The sequence below is a fragment of the Carlito syrichta genome, unplaced genomic scaffold (genome assembly GCF_000164805.1).
Source record: "Carlito syrichta isolate Samal-C Ts95f unplaced genomic scaffold, Tarsius_syrichta-2.0.1 Scaffold117309, whole genome shotgun sequence".
Classification (NCBI taxonomy): domain Eukaryota; kingdom Metazoa; phylum Chordata; class Mammalia; order Primates; family Tarsiidae; genus Carlito; species Carlito syrichta.
The window spans coordinates 528,874-545,643 of NW_007061405.1; the positions used below are offsets into that span (position 1 = coordinate 528,874).

The 16,770-nt window shown below is 35.1% G+C and overlaps 1 protein-coding gene across 2 annotated transcripts in view; it reads right to left on the minus strand.

Annotated features, from left to right (window-relative positions):
- Window positions 1-1,935: 1,935 nt before the first annotated feature.
- Window positions 1,936-16,770, minus strand: part of CRBN (cereblon) — a 28,262-nt gene continuing 13,427 nt past the window's right edge. For both annotated transcript variants that reach the window (XM_008074515.2, XM_021706988.1), the window contains exons 6-11: window positions 8,924-8,986; window positions 7,643-7,727; window positions 5,877-5,992; window positions 5,303-5,367; window positions 4,068-4,199; window positions 1,936-2,704 (exon numbers count right to left, since the gene is read on the minus strand). In XM_008074515.2, coding sequence (XP_008072706.1) covers window positions 2,524-2,704; window positions 4,068-4,199; window positions 5,303-5,367; window positions 5,877-5,992; window positions 7,643-7,727; window positions 8,924-8,986 — 642 coding nt within the window. In that variant the 3' untranslated portion in view covers window positions 1,936-2,523. The remainder of the gene's footprint in view (window positions 2,705-4,067; window positions 4,200-5,302; window positions 5,368-5,876; window positions 5,993-7,642; window positions 7,728-8,923; window positions 8,987-16,770) is intronic.

Consider the following 16,770-nt stretch of genomic DNA (forward strand, 5'->3'; position numbering starts at 1 on the left):
GTCTGGGAGACAAAGTGAGACTACAATTTAAAAAAAAAAAATGTATAGTAGACTTCTCCTATCTTAGTCTGTTTAGACTTTTAAAATAAATTTTATTTTACATAGAGTGGTACTAAGATTAACTTTAAAAAGTGGTAACTGTCTCAAAGAAAAAATGTTTATTAATGTTTGAAATAACTGAGTTACTTCATACAGTCACTGTCTATGGTGTCAGTTATCTGAATTCCAAAATAAACTTGTGCCTGAAAATAAGAAAATAGTTGACAAAATTTGTATAAAACTCCTATGTAAAATATGAATTCTAAATTTGTCCCTGGTGGTTGGCAATCATACTTACAGAATTTGTTCTAGCAAGCTATGTTTTAGTATGTAATTGATATTTTTCTCTGTCATAATGATATCTTTAACTATGCATGCAAAGTCTGAAGAAGTTAAGTTATAGGATTAACCGGAGGGTTTTTCTTGAGCCTATTATTTTAATAAAACATTGCTTTTGGTATTGGAAGATAAATGTGTTTATGTGGTATCTGGTGGTATATAATGGTAATGCTGCTGTCTCTTTAAATGTTAATTTCTTTTATTGATTAAAAGGATATGACTTACATTATTGTATATTCTGTGCTTTTTCATTAGGTAAATAGATGTATAACACAAACTGTTGCTTATTTCAGTTGCTATATGCTGACATTTTAAATTTATTTTCCTTTCTGTGTAGCCAGTTATAGCACCTCTGTACTTTATGGGCAAATAGTAATTTTGGACCTTGAGAAAATAATTTTGCAAATATTTCTATTAAAAGCCCAACTGAGAACAGGGACTGTGTTGCAAGAAAGGGAACTTCAGAAACGACTGCACTCAGGTCAGTAATTAAAACCATTATATTTGGACACAACAACATAGAATCTCTACTAATTCGATATAGGAGGAATGCAGATTTACCTGTGTCAGAGGTCTGGTTTAGTCATATGTAAAACCCTTTTCAATAGTAATGTATGCATGTTTTTACATATCAGAAACTTTGATTTGCAAATATTAGTAAATATAGAACATTCTGAGTTTATACCCTTGGGTGGTGGGGGCAAGATTAAAAGCAATGTTCTCTCATTGCAACTGGTTTAGATTTCAGTCTCCAGAGATATACCATGCTACTGAAAAGAACTTCCTGGGATCCACTTAGAGAAAGTTTTAGTGCAGCATAAGACTATATGAACAACCAGTGGAGTCATATAAAGCCGAAGTTATTAAAAGTAGTAATAAAGTGGGACTTGGAAAAAAATAAGACAGGGACATATGCTGAACAACAGCATTCTTGAGTCACTTTTCATTTACTCTATTTATGTAAACATGCAACAGAATATTAAATTGATGACTTCGGTCAAGGCAACCAAAACCATTGCATGTTAGGTAAAAGCATAAGAAATTTAACAGTCTGTTTTTGCCTCATACTCTAGCTTGATTAAACATTTTACCCAATTAGTTTAACTCTTCTCACTGAATTATGTAAAGTAAGAATATCAATTAAACCAAAGTTAATTGCATAAATGTGAAAGAATGTACTAAACCCTTGAATACATAAAGAGGTAGGTGGCAAAGCAGTCTATTTAGAACTTTAGCTTAAAAATGATTTCTTAACACCTAAATTATTTGATTATGAGTAGATATTTTACGTTATTTAAACTAAGAACATGTTTAGTTTTGCTCTTTAGGTTTACTTACAGATTTTCTTCAGTATACATTGAATGGAATAATCCCACAAAATACTGTACAGTATCTTTTCTAGTCTGTATAAAGGGAGCATGTTTCAGTACCTTTTCCCCACAGTAGTTTAGGTTCAAGTTAAACTTAAGCTTTGAAAAATAACTTTTATATGGAACAGAATGACCGGGCTTATATTCCAAACAAATACTGAAAAGATATGCAAAATACTATTTTTCACTAACAGACAAAGGAAATGAAAACTTTATTTTTAGGCTCAAACTGCATATTTTAACTCTTTAATAATTTCAAATTTTACAAATCAGTATCTCAGAGAAGCTAAAGAAAATTTAAAGGAACAAAGCCCTTTTGAAATGATACACATTGCCTTGCCTCTTTCAAAAAGGAACATGTACTTGTGCTTGGCACCCTAGCTTTTGTCATTTGGAGCACTGGTGCAAATATGCTGTCCCATACATCAGGATCAAATGATTCGTTTTACATTATAGAAATTTAAAATGTTTTATGCAGAAAATAATCTCATCACTTTCAAAGCTGTCTTTGTGTCCTATCAATGACATAACTGCCAGACATATCAGATTCCACAGAATAATGGTACCAGGCTACCAAAGTAGATATTCCTAAAACCAAACTTACGTTCTAGACTGCTTTTCTTCCCCTCCTAAAGTATACTTTAAATTAAATCTCCAAATACAGTTTGACTAAGAAACTGCAACCCTCCATGTAATGTTGTTTACTTATGTATGCATGTGAGGCAATATTTCCAAAGCAGATCTGATCTTAGAACTTTATCCCTATTGTATCTGTTTACAAGCATAGTATTACTTTGTCTGGACTTATTTCATCTTCAGTGTCTGGGATCGTGGGCAACAGAGCAGATCGAGTTAAACCCCAAAATTTTTGAGGTGACATGTCTTTTTTGGTGGCAGTAAATTTCCATCCAACATGGCTTGCACAGATCTTACACTGGGCAACAGTCCAGGCATACCTACAAAATTAAGGGGAAAAATATCAGCTAGGAAACACATTTCTGTACCCCAAACTTATCATATAAATCTATTGTAAAGACAGATCTTAGAGCCAGACTATTTCGAGAATTAAGAGGAAAGAATAAGTTGAGATTTGATTCATATTGTTCCCTAAAACAGACCTCATAAAAACATTGTATTATTTGGACAGATCATATGGGAATACATTGGTCTTTTATATGTAATTTTTTTCTTTTTTTTCTTTTAAAGATGTGGGGTACAATTCAGGGTTGTAATTTTTAATACATAGTTGTATATATACTCAAATATATGACTTTTATGTTCTTAAGCTATGTTTAAATTTTTTCTTCACTACAGAGAAAAAGAGTAATCTTATTAATATGTGTTCTTTATACAAATTGCTGGTGGCCAAGATGACATTCTAACTTGCACTGGTTTTTCCTTTTTTCTGTATTATTGTTAAGTTCGAAAACAACAACTACCTACAGAAATATGAACTTTTGCCTGAGTTAAATTGGGTGAGTTAAGGGGATAAGGGCATATCTCATAAAAGATTTTAAAACTACCATTCTAAAATAAGAATTATTTTATCACATGATTCAGCCAGAAATACAAACCATGGCACCTCTAATCTTAAGACAAATAAACCAAACTGTGTAATTGTAATCATTTCCATATTTTACCCTAGGCTATCCCACATTTTCTATTAACAAATTCTAGTTTTAGTCCTTACAAAGGATGCCAAATAAGATAGGACAATCCAAGTGACATGGTATTAAGTCCAAAATAGCAAGTATAATCACTACTCAGCCTGTCTCTCTGACCTAGAATTTGGAACAAAAAACAGTAGGGCTCCTAAAGATAATAAAACTGAGGAAATCTAACAAGTTTCCAGGTGATGCTGCTAGTCCCAGGATCATACTTTGAGACTCACTGGGAAAAAACTAACAAGAAGAAAAGCAGGATTCAGTGGTTTCTACATTTTCTTACTGTACCACTGCTTGAGAAGCATTCTTTGGTTTTACATTACTATGGAACACAGTCCAGATACCAAGTTTTATTGGGCCATAAGACTGAATATTCAGAATAAGGTGACAGAAAAATGAAATTTTGGGTTAACTGTATAGTAATTTGAGGACAACTGCAGTTGTCAACCTTTTTTCTCCCTAACTTTACATTCAATGTTACATACAAGATACAAAAAGCACAACAGATGTTTCTAGCCATTCATGGAATAAAGGACATTTAAATACATTTATAATTCTAGTAACTTTGCTTAGGATTCTGGGTTTTTCTGCCCAATTAAGTTGTTTTTTTTTTTTTAAATTAAAAAAAAAAAAGTAACCACTGCTGTCATATTACCCAGGAAACCAGCTGTGATCTGTAGAAGGCCGGCCTATCAGATTCAAGTTGCAAGCCTTATACACGGTAAGCGTCTCGTGCACGTATCCGTGAGGATTCACATAAGCTGCCATTGGCCCACATAAGGATAAACTAAAAGAATAAACATGGAAGATAAGTCACAATGAGAAGAAAAAAGTCTTAATTCTAAATGGTCCTATTTTTCATAAAGTAGAAATGAAGTATGAGCCATAGTTTTTAATCTTTAAGTAATACCAGGATCTTAGTATGAAAACAGGGTTGGTAAACAACCCAGTTTTGTTCAGTCTAAATGTTTTCTGTAATGATCCAAACAGAAATAGTACTTGCTTTGAAAACCTTCAAGATACACAGTGGAAAACATACAGAGCTCAAGTTCATCCAAAGAAGTCTCCGAGACTAAGTGCAATGAAAAAGTCCTGTTGTAGTCATCCTTGGGCAGTTGATTTGCTGACAGTAGTTTCCTTACATTCTTGATTTATAATTCTAATGAATTGTTTGTAAAATAATTTTGAGAGCATGTTCTATTTCGACCTTATGTACAAAACTGATGACAAATATAATACCTGAGGACCTGTGTTAGGGCCTTATCACTAAGAAGACAGTCTATTATATAGATTGTAAGATCCTAATATATAGATTTTCAAGAAGAATTTGGGGATAAAGAATTGCTCAGGGCCAGGCACGGTGGCTCAAGCCTGTAATCCCAGCACTTTGGGAGGCTGAGACAAGAGGATTGCCTGAGCTCAGGGGTTCAAGACCTGCCTGGACAACTTGGTAAGACCTCGTCTCTACAATAAAGCAAAAAATAAGCTGGGTGTGGTAGCACATGCCTGTAGTTCCAGCTACTTCGAAGGCTGAGGCAGAAGGATTGCCTGAGCCCAGCAGGTTGAGGCTGCGGAGGCCATGAACATGCCACTCTACTCCAACCTGGGCAACAGAGTGAGACTTCGACTCAAAAAAAAGAACTGCTCAGTTGTTTTACTTTTCCATGCTTGTTAGCTATAAGTAATCCCTGACATATCCATTATTGCTCTAAATACCCAATCTGAAGATGGCTTTACCAAAACTGAGTTAATTTCCCGTATTTCATTTGCTGAGTATATGTAATTTTAAGTATTGGAGAGAAATATATGAAAAACTAGAAATACAATTTTAATTCTAAGGTAGCTGAAAATGTATTTAAAAATATACTAAGAATATAACAAAGATCTTACCTGAATATCTCATTTTTGGTTGTTATTTCTGTTTCTTGACATTGTTTACAGCAAAGGGAAGTACACTAACAAATTTAAGAGAAAGTAATCAGTGGGGAAAACTGGCATTCATTGACATATAGGTCAAGAAATGTTTAAGGTATTGCTTCCTCTGAATATCATATTTTTCTTCAAAACACTCAAAAACTTAGTTTTAAAGATTAAGAAAACCACTGAATCTGAGATCTGCCACAGGCTCATTTATAAAATTAAATAACCTCCAAAGGTTACAAAATAGTGATATATAACCACAGATGTTGTGTGTAGAAATCAAGTATTTTCACAAAGTTTGATAATATTCATATTTGAGAAACACAAAAACAGTTCTAGTTTCTGTCTGCACAACCCCAATTGAAATGCTTAAATTATACTTTAAAATATTTTAAGTGTAAAGCATGGCAGGTAAACAATTGTTTTTTCAGTTTAATTGTATAACTACATTATTGGACTCCACAGACAGCTCTGTTGGTCCCAATAGTGCATTCTGATTTTACAGCCTGACTAAACATGGGCATCACAAACACATTTTACTCACTTTATTCATAATGTCTAATTCACAGCGAAGTCGTTGGATAGCACTACCAATTTTAAGGAGCTGAATTCTTAATACATCATCAATAGGAAGACAAGCAGCTACTCTGTAAGAAAAATCTAGAAGACATGGTGGGTTTTTCAAGTTTTAAGTTTATGAGTCAGATAAGCTTCAGATATCATAATACAGAAAATGTCTTTTTGAAATAATAGCCTTCTTAGGTTGGGAGTGATGGCTCAAGCCTGTAATCCCAGCACTTTGGGAGGTCGAGGTGAGAGGATTGCCTGAGCTCGGGTTTGAGACTAGCCTGGGCAACTTGGTGAGACCTTGTCTCTACAATAAATCAGAAAATAAGCTGGGCATGGTAGCTCGCGTCTGTGGTTCCAGCTACTTGAAAGGATCGCCTGAGCCCAACAGGTCAAGTCTGCGGTGGCTGAGTGTGCCACTGCACTCTAGCCTGGGAGACAGAGTAAAACCCCAACTCAAAAAAAAAAAAAGAAAAGAAATACAGCCTTAAGCCGGGCTCGGTGGCTCAGCCTGTAATCCCGCGCCTTTGGGAGGCTGAGGTGAGTGGATTGCCTGAGTCTGTGGGTTCGAGATCCGCCTGGGCAGCGAGACCTCATCTCTACGATAAATCAAAAAATCAGCCAGGCGTGGTAGCGCATGCCTGTAATTCCGGCTACTTGGAAGGCTGAGGAGGAAGGATCGCCGGAGCCCAGCAGGTGGAGGCTGCGGTGGCCAGGAGTGGCCACTGCACTCCAGTCTGGGAGACAGAGTGAGACTCCAACTCAAAAAAAAAAAGACAGCCTTCTCTACAAGATCCTGTAAGCACACATTTTACACAATTATAAACAATACTAAAATACACTGGCTATCAAGTATATATACTTAACCTCTAAATGTAACTTCTTTTTCCATACTTGTTTATGTGAAAGCTGCCTTCTTTATGTTAAATACAAGCTTGAATCCATATTAGAAGTCACTTGTTTACTATAATACTAGGAAAATAAACTACCTCATAAGCAGATAGGATATATGATATATATAAATAAGTCCTGGTATTAGGGTCACCTCTCTCTCTTTTCTTGAGTTGGAGTCTCACTCTATTGCCCAGGCTAGAGTGTGGTGGCATGCTTACAACCACTGGACGTGATGGACTCAGGTGATCCTTCCACCTCAGTCTTCTAAGTAGCTGGAACCACAGGCACGCACCACCACACCCAACTAATTTTTTTTTTTTAATTTATTGTAGAGACAGCATCTCGCCAGGTTGGCCAGGCTGGTCTCAAACCCATGTGCTCAGGCAATCCTCTCACCTCCCAAAGTGCTAGTATTACAGGAATGAGCCATCACACCCAGCGGATCACTTCTCTTAAAGGCATCTTAAAAGAACAGGGAAAGCCAACTCCTAGAAGCACAGTAATTTCCCTAGACACATAGCAATTTGCCTACACAAAAAAAATTTAAAAAGAACAGGGAAAGGAACGTCTTTACACTCAAACTGTTTTTGATTGCGACTCATTTATTATCAATTTGAGCTTTTTAAGGGAAACTTTCCTAAAATTGGAGTGCTCACAGAATATAAGAATTTTGTTATAATTAATTTAAAAACACATTTTTTCCAGCTGTTCAAAGCAATGGAAATCATGCTTTTCAGAATTGAAATATTAATCTGTTAAACTAAACTAAAACATTTTATTTTAGTTAGAAAGCTATTTCCTTTTTAGCAAGACATCCTAGGCCCCTGGAAAGAAATTGGCTTTTCATACCTATTGGATTTGAAGGAAGAGAATCATCTTTTAAATTTTCATCCCATTCTCGTAGCTGTTTCTTGATTCTATCCATTAAGGTTTCCTTGTTTAAAATAAAAGTGGCCATAATAAAGTTCAGAGACTTATTAAAACTTAGTGTCAGCTTTTCAACTGTTTTTAATAAAATTAATATAATACATTGGTAGCAATTTAAGTCATAACTATGTGGTAAAATCTCAGTCCTATTGGAGTCCCAATGTCTGTTTTCTTATGTAGTAATGATCAAACCCCCAGCTCCTTTGCCCATCACTAAGTTGACTTCCCAGACACTGACCCAGGGATTTATGTTCCAAACTGTCCTGTTCTATGCTCTTTCTTGGAACTGGCCTCTCTCCCACCGTGAAGCCATTTCTCACTCAACCTATGGGAATTATGGCACCCATAGATCACACTAACACTTGATATCTATGTACCTTACTTGGGACCTATTTACTACATCAAAGTGTCCACTATGTTTTCACAAGCATATGCAAAAAATGCTCTTGTATAATGTGTCTTTGTAATGATTCAAAAGCTGCTGAAGAGCAAAGCTGTTTCCTTTAGTGTCATGCATGTTGTAAGTGCTCAAAATTTACTTGTTCAGTTTTCCCAGGATTCCAGATCCGTGGGCAAAGTGATTCAGTAAGGGAAATGACTAATGTTTGTTGAATGCCTACTATGCACCAAATGCAGTAGCTACTATTATCCCTTTTATAGGCCCTTAGAAAAGTAATTTGCCCCACAGAGTAAAGTGATAAAAATCAGGCTTTCAACCCAGTCTTTGGGTCCAAAATCCAGATTGTGTAAACTATTCCAGCAACCTGTTTTTTAGCAAGTTTTACAAAATGAGGCAATGCCTAGTATTAAGCATTGAGGAGCAGAGACCCTTGTGGATGCATTATTTAGTAGACTAATGTAATCAGGAGATATAAGTAAATAAACTGTTTAGAGAAAAACCAAAACATTATTATATAAGGATGCTTTAATTCTCTAGATGTAATTACCATCTGACCCAATAAAATTTCAAATGCTTAATAAAACTCTAAAGAGTCTTAGGCTTAAGTTATAAACCATCAGAAACTGGAAAAACTCAAAACTGTATAAAAGGCAAAGTTCAACAGTATTTGACTCCTTATTTTACTTTAAATTTTAAAAATGGCATTAGTTTTGAAAATAAAATAGCAACAAGTATAAAAGACTATTTTGTTTTAATGACCCTAAATTATGACATAGCTTACCATGGTAAGGTAAGTTACTTACAGCATCATATAAGGAATACAGCCAGCGAGGCCATGAAGTCAGGTTTGCACAATGAAACTTTCTCTGAAAACAAAAAAAGTCACTTTAAAAACCCAAAGAATAAAGATTTTAATGATGGAAAGAACATGTGAAAAAGGATTTTGGCCTAGGAAACCATTTTCTAATTTTAAAAAGATAAAAAATTTTGTCAATAATCCTGTAGTAGATACTAAGTTTGAAGTCATGCTTTTCTACCCTTCAAATATATATTGTAACTAGAATCTTGATTCCTATGGAAAAATTTTAAAGATTAAAATTTCAGTGCTGAAGATGACTTAGTAAAAATAAGATAAACATAAAATGTAACTAATACCTCTCTTCTGACCATGTTAGTTAAAACTTTTATACTACTAATTGCCTGTCCAGTGTCTGCAGTGGAAACCTCAAAATACAATCCAGACTGTCCTTGTGTAAAAATTTTAAATGATTCTCAACTGAATCACTATAAGGGCAAACATAAGGTGTGATACAATTCCAAGAAGAAAAAAGATGATCATATACTTCAGACTATCAAGTTCCCCATTTCCTAAAGTTCAAGGAAAGGGGAAACCCATCACGTATCTCCTCCAGTTGTAACTGGGATCCAAACTGAAGCATGCGTACGTAAATCCACAGAAAAAATGTGAATTCTCCTTTAATTCCTTTTGAATTTCAGTATTTGATGGGAAGACTCAATATTGTTAAGATGTCAATCCTCAAAATATATATTCCGTGCAATACCAATAGACTGGAATTTATAAACATAATTTTAAAGCTCATTTGGAAGAATAAATATGCAAAAATAAATAAAAATGTTTAAAGAGAAGCAAATGTATATAGGATGCAAAAATATGACTGAAGGGATATACTACAGCAGTGCCATTAACAGCAACAAATTGGAAACATCTATCAATGTGATAATAGTTAAATACATTAGCATATGTTTATAATAGGAAATACTTTGCAAGTGATCAAAGAGCAAGGTATATTAAATCTACAGAATACAGAGAATTATCACATTTTTCTCAACAAGGCAAAGCTATATATGTACAAATGTTTATAATTTCTTGGCAAATAGGCTGTTAAACTGACACATGACATGAAGAGGGAACATTAATAAGATAGATTAAAAAAGGACTTTTAACAGACCAGAACAAGAAAAATAAGGTAACATTTTAAAAAATAAAAAGGAAGATTCCTATTCCTTCACCTGCAAGATTAAATGACTACGTATGAAACAGGATAATGTGAGTATACATCACACGGTAAAAAGACTTGGGGGCCTCAGCCAATAGTTACGACCTGTACTGTACAATGTGCTGTACAACAAGCACTCTCTACCTTCTTCCCCCAGTCTTATTCTAGCTATGTCAGAAGTTCAGAATCTAAGACAAGACAGTAATGTTATTCTATTCCTTGATGGTTAAAAATGGGAACTTTGTCCAAAAAAAAGTGTCTTGAGTTAAGAAGGGTGTTTGGTTTGGAGCTGTCTCTCAAAGAGATGTGATACTTGTTTTCAAATATTTTAGGAATTGCTACATGGAAAAGGACAAACTTGTTCAGAAATGTCCACAGCTACAGCTCAAACCAACAGATTCTTTAATGAGAAAAATGTTTGGCTTAATATAATCCTTATATTTCAGATTACCCAAAAAAGATCTGAGATGGCCTGCTAGTACATGTTCGGGTGGTGATTTAAGCCTAGGGAATCAGACCATAAGATCCTTCGAGGACTCTGATAAGTTGTCTCTCACTTTTAAGAGCACAATATCTAATGCTAAAAATTATTGTCATACTTGTTACAGAATTAAAGAAAAATCCTACCAATAGCACATCAGTTAACTTAATTTTCAGTAATAGCAATGGCAACTGTGCCAAGAACTTCACGTCTTACTAGAATACTGTAAGAATGATAGTTAATCATCTCTACTTTAAAGATAAGGAAATAGTCACAGAAGTATAGTATAACTTGCCCAAGGTCACACAGCCAGGAAATGAGGACGAGCTAGGATCTTCATACAGGGAATCTGACTCTCGTTCAACAAATATTTTGAGAACCTAACATGTCAGGCATAGTTTTTATACATTGGGCTACGCCAGTGAATAAGAGAAAAACATACTAAATCATTGCCCTGTGGGGCGTATGTTTTAGTGGAGAGAATCTTACAAGGTATATAGTCTTAGAACTAAAAAATGACGAGGACGTAACTGAAGTTTCAACTTGGCTGACTGACACACATACTCCCAATTTTGTATTAAAATAAACTTTACACATTAGAATGGTCACTTCTGTGCTACAAAGGGGTAAGTTAAAAAATGTAATTTCATTAGGTATCCATATCAAGAAAAATAAGCCAAAATTATATATAAATTGCAATTATAAAGAATTTGGTAGGCTAGTATAGTAAGAGTAATGCACTGAGTCAGGATCATTACCATTTACTCTGCTACCACCTCATGAGCAAGCTACAGTCTCAGATCTCAGTTACTTTCTTCTTGGAGTGAGATCTCTCAAATTCTTTATCTGGATTATCCTGACAGATTCTAACAATTCTATTTACAAATCACATATGCAAAATACACCCTTAATATTTGTGATGTGCTTTATATTAGTCAATTATACACACTAAAGAGAAGTATACCAGAAAAGATTAGCTGGCTTTTACAGAGCAACTGCCAAAATTTAAACCATTTCAATATCCTTAAAATTAAAAGTCCCCTTTAGCCTTCTGGCACAATAGGAGAGGCTCCTGTCTTATATCTGGGTAAAACAGATAAGTCCTAGCAATTTATGGGCATTCTTCAAATGTACAACACCATGATTTATACCATTAAAGTGTTATACCTTAAGAAAAGTTTGAGGCTAGCCAAAAAGTTTAGGCCCTTAAAAGTGACCAATGACTGATTTCACCAGTGAAGGTAGTATTCACTCTGAGAACAGGATTTACTACTGAAAGCAGGCATAAAGGACCTTACAATGAATATTACCTGGAGGTAATATCACATTCTTCCATTTTTAAGCCCCATAACTATAGCTTCAACTTTCCCAGTAATGTAGAATGTTCAGAAAAAGTGAAGCTCCATTTAAAGGGGTCTTTGAAGTGCAATGAAAATTGGAATGTGAAAAGGTAAGTATACAAAGTCATTACTACTGATTTCCTTTACAGGTGACTTACCAGCAATTTAAATGATAAAAAATAATTTATCCAAATAACTTCTAAAAGTTATCAGTTTTTGTTTCCCTCTTTTATTTACCAAATTCCTACTTGGTAATAACTGAAATGGAATAAGCTTTTTCCTACCCCTGGGGCTTATGGCATTATAGATACACAAATGCATACATCAGACATATGCTGGGAAATCACCAGTCTGTCTGAGGAAGACACTGAGGATACACAGCCCAAGCTTTCAAGACTTTTCTTCTTTAATATAAAAATAGACAATACATGTTCTTACTACTATCTTGGAACAAGGTGAAACATCCTCAAGTTCGTATAGAAAAATTAATCAACAGTAGTCATGAAAAACTTGACAAGAGAACAGTGAGGGGCTTACCAGCCCTATTGTTAGTTATACAAATTATAAAGCAGCCGTTACAACAGTATGAGGATGGTATATAACCAGAAGGCAGGCCAAAGAAGCAGAAGAAAAGTAAAAAATATATGACTTTGGTCTGTGATAAAGCTGCCACCTCAAATCAGTGGGGGGAAAATACAGATTCTTCAGAAAATAGTAATGGGACAATGGAGAGCTATCTGGAAAAAAATGAAGTGGAATTCATACCAGGATAAGCTATACATGGATCAAAGCTTTATATAGAAAAGACATGAAACCAGAGTAGGAGTAAAAGAAAACACAAGAACATTCCTTTGCATGGGAAGTCATTTTAGGTTATGATTTAGAATACAGAAACAATAAAAAAGGTTCAACTACATAAGAAGAAAAAAATACACGAGAGAGCACACCAAAAACAAAAGGCAAATGACAAACGAGGGAAAATATTTGGAACTAATTAGTGACAGATTATAACAGAGACTACAGAGAATTAGAAATCAGCAGGCCAACAGAAAAACAGGCAAAGATGATATAGAAAAGGAAATACAACCTTCTCTAAAACAAAATGCTAAGCCTCACTCTCACTAAGAAAAACCTTCAACACGACAATGTCTTCACTTATTAGGTCAGCAAGTACTACTAGGTTTGATACTGCTACAATGTGAAGCCATGGTGAAACGATGCTAATGACAGAACAACAGGTACAACCTCCACAGTAAGGTATTTTGAAAATAACTGTCAGAATTATGTTTACTCTGTAACCCAATAATCCTACTCAAAATTTTTCATTTATATTTATATAAGAGGTCATTTATACATATTATTTAGTGTAGACCTGTCATCAGTAGGTGACTGATTATATACAGTATATACACAAAAGAATTCTGTGCAGCTTTAAAAAGAATGAAGTAATGCTCTATAATCTGATACAAAATCTCCTATAACATACACTGTTAAAAAAACAATAAGATCTAGGACATTATTATCCCTTTTGCATAAGAAAGAAGAAAGAAAGAAGAATGTTTGTATCTTTATAAAGAAAATCTAGGAGAAAAACCAATCTCTGAGATCATGTTTGAGAGCTCTGCTTTTCTGAATTAGTGTTCAGTTCTTCCCTGCTCTATACAATAAGCAGGTTTATACATTTAGCAGAGGTTGGAAAGATGACTCACAATCATTTTCTTCATATCTGTTTCCACATTTGATTTCTTTTTATATATCATATTCAACTTTTTTCTGATTAATATAATAAGCCTTTATAATGAATAAGCAGATGATCTAGGCAAGCAGGAAGTGCACTTAAAAACTTTAAGTCATATTCCAAATAGGTTAAAAAGAAGTTTCCTCACTTTGAGAGATTGCCCCTTTACTAAAGCTAGTAAACCCAGTGAACAGAGAAAAGCACTGTGATGGATAAAGAAATAAACATTAGTTTTAAAGCTTGAATTACAGAATAAGGAGGGTCTCTAAACGGATATGGGTTTTGAAAGAGTTTCTTAATTAAACTGGCCTAACTCGTTAATCATTAGAGACATGTGTTGAATCTTTTCTAATGTCCCCTTGTCAGAGGAAAATTACACAGGAACACTCCAGAAGCTTAAATAATTTTATTTCATATCACTTGGGATATTTAGTTTTCAATGGCAAATGCTGAAAGCATGTGCAGTTTCAAGGTTAACTGACTACATCTCAGGAAGATTACAATCCTGGATCCTTTAAGCACCTTTTCAGTTGGAAAAGTGTGACAGCCTGATTAGCTTGAGTTATCTTAGAATCATGTAAGCATCTCCCAACTTTGACCATCTTAACTACTACTCAAACATGGAGACAGAGCACAAAAAGCATTGCTTCAGACTGCAGTGGGATGTACAAGTCAGCTGCAAGTAAATGCTATGAAGAGAAGAGTGAATTAAACCCCGGGTCAGTCTGAAGACAAGCACAGCCCCATAGTAAGTTAGCATCCAGCTAAACATGCAGCATGCCAAGCCACTGAGATAGTACCACTGCGCTCACCAATGATGTCTGTTATTCCCTTTCCCTGTGAGATTCCACTTTTTGCTGCACACAGAATGGCTATATATGGTCTTTCTAAAGGAGAATAGTTTGTAGGTCACCTAGAGTCTAAAATAGATCGACTAGCAGTTTTTCTTGGCCTAGTGCTCTAGATTCCAAATTTCAGAACCTAAGAAACTCAAAGTTTAAGCAAAGGAATCCATTAAACAATCTGACATACACAACATTAAGACATTCCTGTCTCCTAAAACCTTTTATGCCTCTCATGCCCTTTCTATTTAGCCCTTGGCAACTCTGAATATAAAAATAACTGAGGACTAATGTTGAGAGTTCAGAATGATTTGGAGAAATAAAACAGGGAAAGGTCAGAGGATCAGTGCCAAAACAAATACGTGCTTTTTTGATCTTTACAGGTCTGTCTTTCCTTGTTCTTGTTGAGCCAGTGACAACCCAGTTGCAAGGGGCAAATTCTGAATACAATATGAACAAACAGAGGTGCTTTAACCACAGAATAGGAATAACTGAATCAGCACTTAACACAAAAATTAATTTAAAAGGTCTTATTTGTTTAGCTGAAGTTCATTTAAGACTACAAGATCCTATGGGCAGGTCACAAAACTAGTTGCACAGAGGACTTAGGAATTAGCAACAATCACTTTTACCCTACGCTTAGAACTTTGCAAGGAAGAGTTAATTTAGGATTTCTGATGTTGTTGTTGTTGTAGAGATGAGGTTTCACTGTGTTGTCCAAACTGGTCTCAAACTCCTGGGCTCAAGGGATCCTCCCAACTTGGCCCCCCAAAGCGCTGGATTATAGGCATGAGCCACCGTGACCGGCCCCTAATTTAGAATTTTTTCCCCCTTTTTTTTAACAATCCTTCTCCCTCAGCTTCCCAAAGTGTTGGAAAGGATTTTTAAATGGTTAAGAATTTTTAACCAACCTTGGCGTGAAAAAACTATTACATAAATCAAAATACTTAATACAAGCATAACTTGTTTACTGTGCTTCATTTTACTGTTTCACAGATACTGCATTTTTACAAATTGAAGGTTTCTGGCAACCCTGTGTGGAGTAAGTCTACCAGTGCCATTTTTCCAATAGCATGTGCTCACTTTGTATCTCTGTCATATATTGGTACTTCTCACAATATTTCAAACTTTTTCATTGTTATTATACCTGTTAATGTTGATCTGTGACCAGTGACCTTTGATGTTATTACTGTAACTATTTTGTGTTACGATCCACTTTCAAACTTAATCGATAACTGTGTGCGTTCTGACTGCTCCACTGACCAGCTGTTTCCTGATCTCTCTCCTTCCCCTCGGGCTTCTCTATTCCTTGGGACACAAAAACATTGCAATTAGGCCAATTAATAACCCTATATAACAGTCTCTACATGTTCAAGTGAAAGAAAGAGTCATGCGTCGCTCACTTTTAACAGAAGATGGAAATGATTAACCTTCGTGAAGAAGGCACATGTCAAATGTTGACACAGTCCGAAAACTAGGCTTCTTGAGCCAAACAGCCAAGTTGTGAATATGAAAGAAAGTTCTTGAAGGAAATTAAAAGTGCTATTCTACTGAACATATGAATGATAAGAAAGCAAAACAGCCTTATTGCTGATAAACAGACAGTCTGAATGGTCTGAATAGAAGATCAAACCAGCCACAACATTCTCTTAAGCCAAAACCTAATCCAGAATAAGGCCCTAATTATCTTTAATTTTATAAAGGCTGAGAAACAGGAGAAAACTGCAGGTGAAAAGGTTGAAGCCAGCTGAGGTTGGTTTATAAGGTTTAATGAAAGACATTGTCTTCATAACATAAAAGGGCAAGCTGAAGCAGTAAGTGCTAATGTAGAAGCTGTAGCAAGTTATCTAGAAGATCTAGCTAAACAGACAGCTACAATAAACAGTCAATTTTCACTGTACACACAAAAAAAAGCCTTATACTGAAAGAAGATGCCATCTAGGACTTTCACAACTAGAGAGAGGAAGTCAATGCCTGGCTTTAAAGCTTCAGAGGACAGGCTGACACTTGTTAGGGGCTAATGTAGCTGGTGATTTTAAGTTGAAGCCAATGTTCATTGACCATTCTGAAAATCTTAGCGCTCTTAAGAATTATACTAAATCTACCCTGCCTGTGCTCCATAAATAGAACAGCAAAGCCTGGATGATAGCACATCTGTTTACAGCATGGTTTACAGAATATTTCAAGCTCACTGTTGAGACCTTTCAAAGTATTACTGTTCATTGACAATG